Raw genomic sequence first — 14030 nt, 5'->3', positions numbered from 1 at the left:
TCTGTAATGGCATTTTCAGCCTCTGGTAAAACTCACCTTAATCATTTTCTAAAAGAAAGCTTTGCCTGATTTGTTATATAATGGGTGAACTACTTCCTCCTGTAGAAACGCAGTGGATAAAAAAGTTTCATCTCATATGGTAGCAAGTTTATGTATACTTAGGTGTGTGCTGATATGAACGTCTGTATCAGTGTGTGCTCTTTCCATGTTGCACGTTGAATGAACCAGCATTCTGCAGGACTGATAACCTGCGGTCCTCCCATTCTGACTCCTTCCTGTGCCTCTGCTGTCATTTGAATCCTGTGTTTTTCATTTTTCATCATATCTCAGTGCAGACACACAAGTCTTCCGTATCTCACCAAATACAAAGACGGCTCTTCTTCTCTTTCCAAAATCCGTGGCGTGCTTCACATTCCACACTGTGTTTCCCACAAAAATGTACTCATACTTAATAACCACATTAACCCAAGTGGAAACCTATGGCTCATTTTGCTCTGACATTTGTTACATTTAGTTTAGGCTCACAGAGTTCTGTTTTCAGAGACATATTTATTGTCAAAACGGCCACTGGATGGCACAGTCGCTGACAAATACAACAATCAGTCATGAAACATTTTGTACAGTCTCTCTGGAGTTAAAAGACAGAACATTTTAAGACATTTGCTAGACACAGTTGCCAATCAAGCACATATTACAAAAAGATATAAATATACAAAGTATTTTAACAAACTATTCAGTGCACTTTATATTTATCTGTATTGCAAATAGAAACTAAATAAATATTACTATGGTAATATTCAAGCGTATATGACAATAAGGAATAGAGTGATAATAATATCTGTCATATACAGTTTTATTGTCAAGAGTCAAAATATTACATATTTGTTTTTCAGATTTGTTCATACTAAATACAAATGAGTCTGCTGTGGAGTTATTCTGCTTAACCCCCTCTGATATAATAACTAATATCAGATTAAAATGTGCCAGGAGTCTAATATCTGCAAGAGAACTAGTAACACTGTAATGTAATAATTGCTGCAATTCATGACATAGTGCTACAACAGGCTACTGCTTCTCTCAAACACTGGTATACAGTACAGTCTGGACCATCTGCTGGAGCGCTGCTATACAACTGAGAGACACGGTCTCTGGTTATAATCCTGAAGTCCAAATGTCCCTCTGACATTTGAGGCCCACACACTTGGTCAACGGGAGTGTGACTCATCACTGTCTTCCTGCCTCATACCCAGACAGTCGTGGTGTTCTCTGGAGGTTTTTCCTGCGGCAGAGAGTGGCATCACTTGCTTACGACAGTAAGTAAGTCTAAGTAATAAGAAATCAAAGCCTTTTGTACAATGACGAACATGCTTTTTAGCTGACCTTCTGCTGTTGAATATACATTACGGCATCATGAACAGTGACGAAAATATGTTGAGGGTTCATGTAATTCATTAGACCGCTTGATGTGAGGATCTTTAGGACACTCTCTATGGGGATAGAAATCATTGATCAGTATTTATATCGGAATGTTGTTAAAACAGAATATAACAGAGAAAAACATTAGGAAAGGAATGATTGGAATAAATAGGCTTTACCATTGCAATTTGCCAAATATACACGAACTCCAACTTTTTGGCATTCAGTACACATCTGCAAAAAAAAGCAGTGCATGAAGAAATGCAGAGAAGCCGATAGAGTTTTGAAGCATAATGTGCCGTTTGAGCAGGCTAACCTGTGTAAAGAGTCTTGCTCCGGCGACATCAACAAATATCACGCTGCTGCAATCGATTAACACGGCCTGAACATCACTCTCAGATGTTTCTACATAAAAGAAAAAAGGAAATAAAAGCAAATCTTTCATGGAAATTATCTGCTGTACAAAAATGTAAACAGAGCAAATGAAAAAATATCATTGTAATGGTAAAATGATTGTTGTACTTATTCTAGTTTCTAGTTTTTGGAACTACATGCAACTATATTTAGAATGAACAACGAAAACATCTTAATTACTTACCAGATTTAAAGAACTCATTTTCTGATGAGAAGGATGTGTTTGCGATGCCTCTTTCCTAAAGTGTAACAGAGAGGAAAAACAATAAGGTGCCAACATAAAACTGGATTTTACAGTGTGACCTCTGTATTCTAACTCTGCTCATTCAGCGATTGCAGTGGACATACCACAGTGCTGACGGTGGCCTCTCTCTCCCGTTTCTCCAGAGCTTTCCTTGCTCTCTCCCAGCTGCTGATCTTCTCTGGCGTCAGGCCCAAAATCCTGCTCATCTCCTCCCTGAAGAAGTTACGGTTGCCATAGTAAATAGGCCCATTGTAAGTCAGGATCTTCACTCCAGGCACCTCATAGCACTGAAAGGCAACCGGATTGTCGCTACTTCATTCTGGGATAGACAGCATCATTTCTGAGATTCTGATCATCACTTGATGTTGGAGTAAGATTTTATGTGCCTCATATTTAAGATGAAGCACCTGATTTTGATGTCCTTAAGGAGAATTTTTATTTGCATGCATATTAAATGAAAGACAAATATCAAGCACTAAGAGTGTCCTCTCACCTTGCTGTGGTTCTCCAGAGGCCTGTAAATTTCTGTGTTGCTGGCACGACCAAGCACTGAACAGCCAGCCCTGTTGAACCGTGGTTGATGAGTTTTAATTGAACACATTACAGCATATGACTTACATAGCTTGACAGGAATGACATGTTTCTCTGTTTCTCATAATTTTGGTTCAGAGCTCCAACACAGATACAAAAACTCTCAATATCTTTTACATAATTCTTGCTGCAGATGAGTGTGATCCCCTCAGTTCATGTTCAAACTCTCAGATGGTGACAGCACAAGCCAGATTGCACCATAATATTTTTGCACAGGGAATGGAAAACTGCACCTCTGTGTGCGGCAGATGACGGTCATCATAGAGAAAACCACCCCGATCGCTAGGCCAAGGTCCACGTTAAGTACCACTACAGACAGCCAGGTAACCACCCAAACCATCTACACAAAGATAATCACAACAACCACAAATTAAAAAGCAAACATGAAAATTATTGTTAATTCCAGCTGAGCAATCACTGTGAAAAGGAAATCTCATTTGCTACCCTTGCTCAAATATTGCCATACTGCTCAACGCCCTTACAAAGTCAATCTTGCTGATTCTCCACAGCTCAGGTAAGTCCTGGAACTGCAAGAACATCTGCCTGAGGCTGGTAACATTGATGCATGCCAGTACTGCCTGGGGAGAGAGACGAAGGATGAGATGAGTGCACTTTCCTTCCTTCTTTCTCTCTGTCATGCTTGTGGAGAAACACACACACACACACACACACACACATACAGTAAACACACCTTGGGTAGGAAGTAGAACAGTGGTCCAATCAGCAGCAGGACAATCAGAACAACCAGACTGGTGAACAAGCCAGAGAGCTGCAGGAACACACATGACATTCAGGTGGATTAGATCTTAAAAAACCCCAATCTGTACTTTTTTGGCTCCATAAATTTAAGGTACGTTCTCATAAATAACAGACCAATCAATTATAGATGGAAAATCAGCATTTTACATTTCCAAGTTGATCAGAGTTGAATATTTAGCCCTGTTTTGCTGATGTGTTTAAAGCATCATTAAACTTAATGACTTAAATATATTTGTTAGCGCTGTGTCAATTATTTTTACTCACTCACTTCATGCAACCCCTCTGTTTATATTTGAATTACAGTTCATGCTTTTAATACAAAGAGCCTACTGGTGGCTTGCGAGACATAAGATGCACAGCAGCTACTTCATATAATGTACACTACCTGTGTGTGTCCTCCAGCACTCTCCAGTATATTAGTGGTGGCTAGAGTGGCCGAGCTGGGGAAGCAGGTGAAAAAAGAGGACACAGTGTTGGAGACACCATGGGCCAACAGCTCCTGAAATAAAACACAGGTTCAATACAAACAGTTCACAGGTGAGAGTCTACCACGTCAACAAGCAGATGTGACTTTCTCATACTTAACCTGGTTGGGATGTATGGAATAGCCATGTTTATCGGCATAGATCATTGCCAGTGAGACCGACACGGCGTAACCAACAAATGTTATGGCTACTGTGTCTCCAGCGATGTCAGGGAAAGTGTGCAAAGCAGGGATCCGGGGCCTTGGGAATCTTGGGACAGAAGAGTTAAAAGTCAAACCGGTGGAAGCTACTACTGTTTTTTAAGTTTGTTTGTTTTTTCCTAATCTTAAAGATTACCCAGCTGGGATGTGTCCAACTATCTCAATGTTGTAAGTAGAGTCCAGCGAGGAGGCATAGGCCACCCCTGTAGCAATAATCACCTGTACGACAGAGTTTAAAACCATGATTTAAGACCTGTTAAATATACTATTAATGTAATAAAGTGTAACATTAAGTCCAGCTGACTAACCGTGAGGATCTCCACAGGGATAGGTGTACGCAGGCGCTGCCGGTAACGCATGTTAATTTCCTTAACTGGCACCAGGACTGCCAAACACACCAAGGAGATCAGCAGCTCGGCCATGTTGGTGTGAGGCAGGTTCTCCATCACTGATGCTAAAGTCTGAACACACGAGCCAGAGAGCTGTAAGCAAACACCAGCAAACACTGTTTACAGCGAATGCTGGATTAGACACTGTGAAACACTGCTCACCTTGAAGAGTGAGAAGGTCCCAGTGTGGCGAGGAAGCCGCAGCCCCAGTATGCTTTGCAGCTGCGAGATGGTAACATGGAAGGCAGCAGCACTGGTGAAAGCCTTAACAATTGGCTCTGACAGATAGGTGGAGAGGAAGCCCAGCTGAAGACCAAACATGCAGAGCTGGGGCACAAGAGATTAACATAAAATTACAAGAAGTGTCAGGGAATCAAGCCTGCTAGTCTTAACAAAAAGAAAGATCTCATTACGTTGTTATTTCATTTGGTGTTTAATCCTTCACCTGACTTACCATAATGACTCCTGAGAGGAGGGCCACAGCTGAGGCCACTCCAATCCTCTGGGCCTCAAACTCAGCTGCTTCAGACGAACTTGAGTTCATCTCCAGAGGAGTGGGAACCAGCTGCTCCACCACAGAGCCCGTCATCAGACTCACCACAGCAAAGGTACCTAAGAATAAACCTATTATCTCAGTAACAGTAGAAAGTGTAAAAAATGACACTTGGCACTGAGCTCCAGGAAAACGAGAGACTGTAGCTGTGGTATTGTCCACATGGCACGCACGCATCCGTTGATTACAATGATGTTCGCTATGTTTCTCTAGAGTATACAATAGATGTGCTGTGGGCACGAGTCTTACCTGTGGACACGTGGCGACCTGTGCCAAAAAACATATAGAGGACCACAGGGAAAAAGGAGCTGTACAGGCCAAATATTGGTGCCACAGATGTGAGTAAAGCAAAGGCCATGCCTGTTTAGAGAAGGACATTGAAAAAGACACTTATTCACTGTGATTTTTCTGTTCAAAATGTGACATCTGTCTGTATGTGGCTTTATGAGACTGAAGAATGCAAAGTTAAATGAAGACAAAAATAATAGAAGTGACAACATAAAAATCGTTTATAGTTGTAGTCATTAAATCGTTCCCTTTTCATAAAATGTTAACACTTACCCTCACCTTTACTGTCATAAAATCTTAGCTGCATTTATTCTAAGATGAGATCATTTAATAAATGTAATTAACATAATTAAAATGTGAGAAAAAGAGAGAAAAAGAAAACAAGCTGTCTTTTCCCCTTTTTTGGCACATATAATTACCTGCGCTTTAATCTGGATGATAGCTCACCTTGTGGAATGTGAAGAATACCAACTGTCAGTCCTGCTATAGTATCTCCTAAAAGCCATTTCTTCAGTCTGTATCTGGGCAACCAGTTGAAAATTGGCACTCTCTCCCTCAACAGGTGAAGACAGGCTCGCCTCGAACACCTGCACCTCCCAGCGAGCTTCTCCCAGAGCCGCGAACTTCCACTGGTGTCATCACCGGAGCCATAAGTCTGTTTGAAGCGGTCCTCCGTGTAGATATTCCTGTACACAGCCACAGAAGCACTCATATTTCCCCTGTAGAGATGAGTGATGATAGCTCACCGTACAAGCGCTGTTGTAGAGTCAGTTAAGGTGTTGTCTGTTGCAATACATATATAGCAGACTCTGCCCTGGCCTCTGGAGCCATTGCATTTTCCTGTCACACTCTTCTCAGCCAATGACATGGCTTAAAGCGCAACCTTTTTTGTTACACTGTTGAACAACTTTTTTCACATCTTTGTCCTGCCTTAGTCAACATAAAGTTGTGCTGCGGTCCATTTTTTTTTCTCTTCAAAGATCCTCTGGGTCCTACTGCTAAAAGGGTTTTTCCAACAAAAAGTGGAAAGTCAGGAACACAATCTGCTCTTCCTCCACTCACAACCCCTCCCTCCAAACACACACACTCACTCACTCACTCACACACACACATCATCCTTTGCACTGCACAGTCTTATCCTCCCTTGTGTCCTCCAGAGAGCCACGCGGGAGGTACAAGCTCAGAGGAGGCACAATTAAGTCATACAATGTATACCACTGTGAAACGCCTAAAGAGATCAAAGTCGTATTGTTGGTGGAGCTGAGGTGTAACCTCAAACCATGTCTGTTAGCGAGGACTTCATTTCCGAGAAGGATGGATGTCTGTAATGGGTGGGTGTTTAAACTGTGTAGCCATAAGGAAAAGGGTCTGGTACCCATGAGAGCCCCGTGAAACTCAATCACACATGGTAGCTTGGTTCATGGATCAAACCACACCTTGACTCTGATCAGAGATTGTGTGTGTGATGAGTGAGATGTTGTTCTTCGTCAGACATGAGTGAATACAAGGGAGCTTTGGATAAGTACAAGATAAAACAGGATATGAATGTCTATATGACAGATTATTCGCAAAATATAATTTGGAAACCCAACATCATACAAAATAGAAACTGTCTTTGGGTTTTAGTGCATATGAGGCAGGAAATCACTATTTCCAGAGAGCTTCAGTCTGACTGCAGTGAATAAAAAACAAAGGAAATGGAGAATTTATCTCTGGTGTAAGCTCAGCATTTGGTAGTGTGAATGAAACACTCCCATGTCATGAATGACTTCTCCCATTACGGGAGGCTACGTGAGGAAGTGCAGGCAATGCCACAGTTTTCTATTGTTGCACAGGACAACACACAAGGATTTTTCTTTTTGAACTTTTATCTTAAAGTTGTAATGCTGTTTAAGCTGGACTTATGACTTTCTAGGCTGCACATGTGCAAACATGCATGTGGGTTGCTTGTATACATTTGTGTGGCTGTTTCTTGTATATGTCTGCATAGACGAATTATCCAATCATGTTGCTTAAATTACAGGTTACAACCTACAGATACTTATAACAGCTATCTGTGTGCACAGTTGTCTGACGTCATACCACCTTAAAAAAAAAAGTTGCTGTACTTACACATCCAGCAGACACGATAAGATAAGATAAGATAAGATAAGATAAGATAAGATAAGATAAGATAAGATAAGATAAGATAAGACTTTATTAATCCCCCGTATGCGATATTAGGGTGTTTCTGGCAGCAGCAATAGTATCAGGAATATAAAAGGAGACATAAAGGGGAATAAAAATATCAACATAAACATTCATTGATGCGTTGAAGTCGAACATTAACTCCTCTTTTAGCTCTGTTTTGGCCTCCACCAACTCCAGAAGAAAATATCTGTTTCTAACTTTGTCTCTCGAACTGTTTGACCTTGTTTACTTTTCTCTGCTGTCATTTGGAGCTGGGCAGGTAGCGTACATCACTTTATCTGTTTGCATTTTTTTGACAAATCAGGCCATCTGCTGCTGCTAGAAATGAAGCTGATCAGGACGGTAAGACACATAGAAGCATAGAGTAAATTGTCATCTATTAAAAGAACAAGCTAAAAAGGTCTAAAAAGCTCTGCGGAGCTGCAGAGGTGGATGAGTGCGTTCATCACTGTGACTCACCTCTTACACATTACATGTAGTTATTTCATTCACTAATTAAGTTAATGTAAAAATCTTCATTAGAGCAGCTTTAATATTACGGACATGAAATCATTTGTATTTTTTTAGAGCGTGTCGCCTCATCAGCCCAGAATAAGCCATAATTAGCAGGGGGTGTTTGGTAATCCCACATACAGCGACAATGCTGGAGTCAGGTCAAATGATTTAACCCTGATAAATGTCTCCATTTCTTTCTAATGACTGTTATTGAGTCTAAATTTAAAAAAGGAAAACAATGGCTAATGTTGAGTGAAATTTTGCCCGTGCTGTTGTTATTCTACGAAAAGGGAAAACATTGCTAAAGATGTGACTGGAGCCAAACAGGGTGTAGGTGAGAGGCCCAGTGATGCGTTACAAAGGTAAAGCACTCGACACCCCCCCAAAGTGTAACATGTAACAAGCTAAATGAAATAAACAGACATGAGCGCAGAGTTGTTTTTGTTCCAGTGTCATATTGCTGTGTCTCTGGTGGAGAGGAGACGCAGTGATATAAGGGACTTTAAATGCCAGGAATGTGGGCCATTGTGTTGATCAGCTCCAGAGGATTTATGAACATACCGACGGCATGGTGTGTCTGCGGGCTGTTTAAACAAGATATTAATCAGTGGTAAAAGGAACAATGAATGGAAAAGGATATGGAGTCTTAACCCCAAACGCAACGAAGCCCTTCTGCTCCATCATAACACAGACAGTTCTTTATAAATTTAAACAATGAAATTGTGAATACCTGAGTGGCACAACAAGTATGCGTCATTCATACAACCCAGGGTGCGTTCAATTACCTTGAAAAGCCACAACAAACAGGGTATCAACACCTTTCATGACTGTTTCTTTTCTGACAAACATGCCTGGTTTAAACACACACACACATTATTTAAGATCATGTTAACCTTTTAGATGTGTAAAAGTAAAAATCAATAACATAATGTCAATCTTTTGTATGTCTCTTTTCCATTTTCTGTGTTGATGTTTCTCGAGTGCAGCATTTTGCCGGAAGACAAGCAATTATCTTGCCTCATGAAAAGCACTTATGGAGTGTTGTGAGCCTTGTGAAAACACAGATTTTGATGGTAACAGTCGTTGGGTCTGGCAGCATACCTCATGATCCCACTCTCCTTGTTGCATTAGCATTAATTACATAATAACATTATAAAAATATCTCATCCACACTGTCTCCTTCATGCTGAGTGTGTGTCCTGATCTTAGAGGGTCTTTCTATTATTCTCGTCCAGGGAGAGGCTCCAGTCATTTTGTGGCCTATAGTTCCTGCTATTGTTCTTTATCTGCTTTATGGGATGCTTGTCCCGACCCCCCATGGCATGTTACTTTGGAAATGACCTTGTCTATGTGGCTGACTGCTGGCAGCCAACCTCTCCTTGTGTCCCTGTCTCCTTACCTCTCCCATCCCTTTCCGTTGACTGCTCCTCTCCATCCATTAGTGCCTCTCGTCGTGCTGTCCAGGTATTTACATTGTCTGACTACATGAATCATGTCTCTCCGAAGAATTTTTCCTGTCGGTTCATGAATTTGTTGTAATTTGTCACTCACGCCATGCAAAGTTCCTGCAGGGGTTAAGAGCCGAGCACAACCCAGGAATTTGTCAAACGGCCCTTTGATGTGCTTTGAAAAGTGTGTATTTTATGGTAGCTTGCCGCACTCTATTATTTAGCAAATACAATAATAACGAATGTTGCATTGTTCAGCCAACGTCGGACACTTTTTTTCTCTGATAGTTCTGCTCTTGACTGTACCTGTAATTAGCCATGTCTTGATTTCCCACGGCGACACACTAAAATCTAATTACTTTCAGACAAAGATCTGTGGAGATTTTCCCTCCCATGGTCACATTTATAAAACATATACATCTGAGGCCATGGTTGTTTCTCTCACACTCTCCCTTTCAGTTTTACGTGACTCCAGTAGGTTTGGGAGTCAGTTGATGATTTCCTGCTCGCTCTTGATGAACATCTCCTGACCTCCACCACACCTACACTAGTCAAATCCATTCGTCAAACATCTGGCTCGTGCATCTCCTGGCCGGGTAAAGCAGCACCCGCCTACATCCACAAGATCCCCAAGGAGCTGTGCCTTCGTGTTAAATTTTTATTATATGTCTGAAGAACGTAAGGCGTTTTAAGGTTGGTTACGCACACCGTCATACTGCCACTTCCATCTGACTAAGCAGAGGGTGGATTATATACAGTCATTGGTGTGGTACTGGTTAAGGAAGTGCACTTTAACATAAGAAAAAGAACAAGGGAAGAACAAAAGGTGAGACCTGGATTCCCATCTGGCCTTCCTTTCCTTGCTGATACACTGTCCCGTCTGTCCCCTGTCAGGATATGCTACCACTTATTGAAAAAACAAAACACTTCTGCCATCATGCCGACATGCTGTATAGCAGTTTGGCCTCACAGTTTTTATCACTTCCACATTAACAATTAGATTTACTGAACCATGTAGGGGAGCTGTTTTGACCCACAGAGGGAGAGTCTGGTTATGGGATGTGTCACTTCCTAGCCCATGCCAAAGCATTGTGCAGCTCAAGTACACAACGGTGACACAGCCTTGAACCACATTGAGAGAGCCGCTGCTGCATTGTCTGCTCCACCTCAACGCTTCTGTCAGCACTGGATTCACTTTCAGCTGCAGAGCAGTTATAACATTCAACACAATGAAGAAACAGCAATATTCCTGTGCTGCGTGTCATTTGAAGCCCTTCGGCAACACCCTACTGTAAAATTCATAGCTGGTGTATGTACACTGCAGAGGAATCATTAGTCCCAATGCAATATATATAAAATAGTGGAACCGAACGAAACAGAACCAAACTGTGAATTCAGCCGCAGTGATGGGGGTTGAAGGCAAAGGGCTTTTGCATTGATCCACTATAGTGACTCCAGTAGTATTTCGTCTTGTGCGTGAGACTCTGATGGAGTGGGTCCTTGAGAATCACCAGTGCAGCCAGGTTCACCTCACACCGAGTTCAGGCCAGGTATGTTGACTCAACAGCTTCTAGTAGTTAGAATTTGTGGACACCAACACAGTGATCCTCAAGGTCTGTGCCGACATACAAAGAGATTGTTCAATCAGATGGCAAAAAAAAAGAAAATATGATCTGTTTTACCTCTACTGGTATCTAGTTCTCTTCTCCACTCCTTCCAGGCTGAAGATGTTTAGAGTTTCAGTGTTAACATGTAGACAGGGCTTGTGACATCAGAGTGTGTGGCGTTATCTCCTTTGTTCACATTACATTTCATCCAATGTCAGACGTGCCCAAAATAGTGCTGGTTCTAACTTCGTGACCAGGACTTTTCATATGTTTTCACATCTGTCCAATTCATCGAATATTGAGGGACAGAGGTGTCAGAATCCAGTTCCTATGGATAATCCACAGACCTCCCTGTTACTGCTGCCCTCACAGTTTCCAGGACTACATAGAAAGCAGTTGACTGAAAGCTAAAGTTGTTGCTCTTGCTTTGAACACACATTATCCAACCATAGTTTAGCAATTGTAGCTGGACACGGCAGGCCTATCAAGCATGCATGTAGTACCTGAGCGCACCAGAGCTACTCACCACCACAGCACAGTGAATTAAATAATCTTTTCTCCAGTTTATAGCTAGCTAACATTGACAAGTAATGATGAAAAGGCAGCAAAGCATCCTTCCATGCATCATTCGCTCTTCTGACAGTTTCTTTATTTGTGATGCATTTGCAAAGAGACATTACAAAGCCAGCCTGTTAAACTTGGCCAGCTTGTGCTGCATTCACAATTCCTGCAGGAGGTGAAGGCTTGCTTAGCTATGTTTTCAAAGCCTTTTAGATGAGCTTGACCTCCACCTCCACTGCAACCCTTTTTCAAAATGGATGTTTTGAATGTGGTTTGATTTGCTCGGCATGAGTAAGTAAATTAAATCATTCAAAACACAAGCTATTTTGTTTATTACTACATCCATGGTACCGCCTATACTAGGCCTTCTTGTCTAGATGTTTGGCTGATCGTTGCATAATATATCAACATGATTCATTCATTCAACTATTCATACAGCCAGTTGAATATGTGTAGTGTGATCAGCTATACAACCCAGATTCCAAAAAAAGTTGGGACACTGTGTAAAACAAGTAAAAGAGAATGTGATCATTTTCTAATATTTTTGATATATACTCAATTGAAAACAGCTCTTTTGGAATCAGTGCTGTAGTGTACTAATGTATGTATGTTAACTTGCTACCTTAGTGACAGCGGTTACATAACGTTGGGATGAGGCACAACTGAACCACATGTGTGCATGTGTACACATGCATCATAAATGCCCTCTGGTACAGTCAAGCTTTGGCTTTCTCCATATGTTGAAGCGATGTGCATGAGGCTGTAGCAGGAAAGCTCTTACAGTGTCTTTTTATCACCTTTTTTAATCATCTTTCTAAAAATCAATAATACAACAGAAAAAAAAATGTAAGGACCAATATAAACAGTAAAATTAGCATGTCCAGCTAATTCACTACCTACAGCAGTAACACTAACATAATGGTACCACAAAAGCTGAGGAGGATGTTATTATAGGTAACAATGTCACAGCTGGTTCTTGATACATCACATTTTAGGCACATTAGCAGCTGTGTTTACACCTCAGCATCCCAAGCCAAACTTGCAAGATAGCATTATGTTTGTTAAATACATCAGGGGTTATCTTAGAATGCAGTCTGATCTTAAATTTCCTTATCATGCTGTGCTTTCACTAAAACTAGAGCTAACTAACTCCACATTGCAATACAAGGACGATCGTGCTCCTTATTGACATCTTCTACGTGAATCATCATCATGGATCATGTATGAAGCCATCAGTTGCATATTTAGGACCCTTTTTAAAATCTGTCAGCCAGAGACCATGTTTTCAACCAACTTACAGAGTTCAGTGAACTAGTTTGCTGCAGCTGATAAACAGTTGATGTCCATAATAAGAACCCATTGTTTCAAAAATTTGAGTGGTAAAAAACTGTCAAAGCAATATTTGAAAACATTGTTGTTTAATACATTTTATTGCCAGTAAAAAGTTTTTTTAATCTTCTATAGTGTCTCAAAGCTGGATTTTCCTGACGTCAGCCTGAGAGCTGCCGCATCACCAGACACCCTCTGCAGCACGTACCAGACTGAAAGCAGCAGGGTGGGGTTCAGGGAGACGTGGACGTGGAAATGTAGTGGCCAGACCACTTTCCTGCCACTCCGTGCCATCTCTCATGCACACACATCTGAGCCCAGACGACAAAAGTGAAACAAGAGGGGTACATTGTGCTAGAAGTAAACAGTAAGTGCGGAAAAAAGTGTGCATGCATTGTTAGGCAATAGTATTTCACTGTTTTCACTTTCTGGGACCAGCATCCCCTCTTATCTTAAACCAAGTGGGTGTTACATGCATAAAACTCCAACTGTCATGCCAAAGTAGCACAAACACTGTGCTGTAAAAATCTAGTTGGAAGATGGATGCATTATTTGGCAGAGTTTATGATTTACCGCGAAGCTGAGTATGATCCCAGTATGAGGCCAGGTGAGTGTCAAGTGCATGACACAGTGACACAGTCTGTCACAACGATCCTCTTCATAAAGGATTAAAGAGTCTGAAGGTTTTTTTGTTTTCATTGAGCTCTTCTGAGGTTCACACCTGAGCAGGTTTTGAATGCCTTCTGGCATATATTCACCCTTAATAGTGAGGCCAGTTTCAATATTTTATGATGGAGGCTTTTTTCTCCATCAGTCTTCATTTTCCTCCCCTCATTTCTCCCTCTTGCCACCACCTTTCCTTTCCTTTTCTCTCCTCTCCTTTTACCTCTCCATCACCTTTCCCTTGCTCCCATCTATACGTATTCAGCATCAAAGGGCACCCGTGGCTCCAGCTGGATGGCCGCTAGCTTCTCATTTCCTCTCATGCTCTCCAGCCATTCAGCAGTGGCGTGCTCTGTCAGGGCTGAGCAGACCCCAGGGAGTCCACCAGAAGCCTCGGC

General features: G+C 41.5%; 1 protein-coding gene across 1 annotated transcript; it reads right to left on the bottom strand.

The window, feature by feature from the left end:
* Window positions 1-538: 538 nt before the first annotated feature.
* On the bottom strand, window positions 539-6051 carry slc26a10 (solute carrier family 26 member 10). Its single transcript, XM_070969098.1, has 18 exons — window positions 5787-6051; window positions 5301-5411; window positions 4953-5110; window positions 4661-4825; window positions 4418-4570; window positions 4246-4328; window positions 4011-4158; window positions 3810-3923; window positions 3357-3434; window positions 3148-3243; window positions 2899-3005; window positions 2568-2637; window positions 2179-2361; window positions 2015-2069; window positions 1733-1821; window positions 1596-1650; window positions 1381-1487; window positions 539-1279 (listed from the first exon to the last, which is right to left on the bottom strand). Exons 1-18 carry the CDS (start codon window positions 6049-6051, stop codon window positions 1241-1243), a joined length of 2076 nt encoding a protein of 691 aa, XP_070825199.1. The 3' UTR covers window positions 539-1240.
* Window positions 6052-14030: the final 7979 nt, after the last annotated feature.

Source organism: Chaetodon trifascialis, chromosome 8, assembly GCF_039877785.1.
Source record: "Chaetodon trifascialis isolate fChaTrf1 chromosome 8, fChaTrf1.hap1, whole genome shotgun sequence".
Classification (NCBI taxonomy): domain Eukaryota; kingdom Metazoa; phylum Chordata; class Actinopteri; order Chaetodontiformes; family Chaetodontidae; genus Chaetodon; species Chaetodon trifascialis.
Note: the sequence above shows the minus strand (reverse complement) of the source record. Positions and strands in the feature narration are given on the sequence as shown.

Bases quoted from the DNA above. Each gene is read 5' to 3' on its own strand.
- slc26a10 (XM_070969098.1), bottom strand. From the start codon at position 6,051: ATGAGTGCTTCTGTGGCTGTGTACAGGAATATCTACACGGAGGACCGC. The intron at 3,006-3,147 runs GTAAGGGCGTTG...ATCTTTGTGTAG, and splicing joins GAATCAGCAAGATTGACTTT to ATGGTTTGGGTGGTTACCTG. The intron at 1,488-1,595 runs GTAAAGCCTATT...CTATCCCCATAG, and splicing joins ATATTTGGCAAATTGCAATG to AGAGTGTCCTAAAGATCCTC.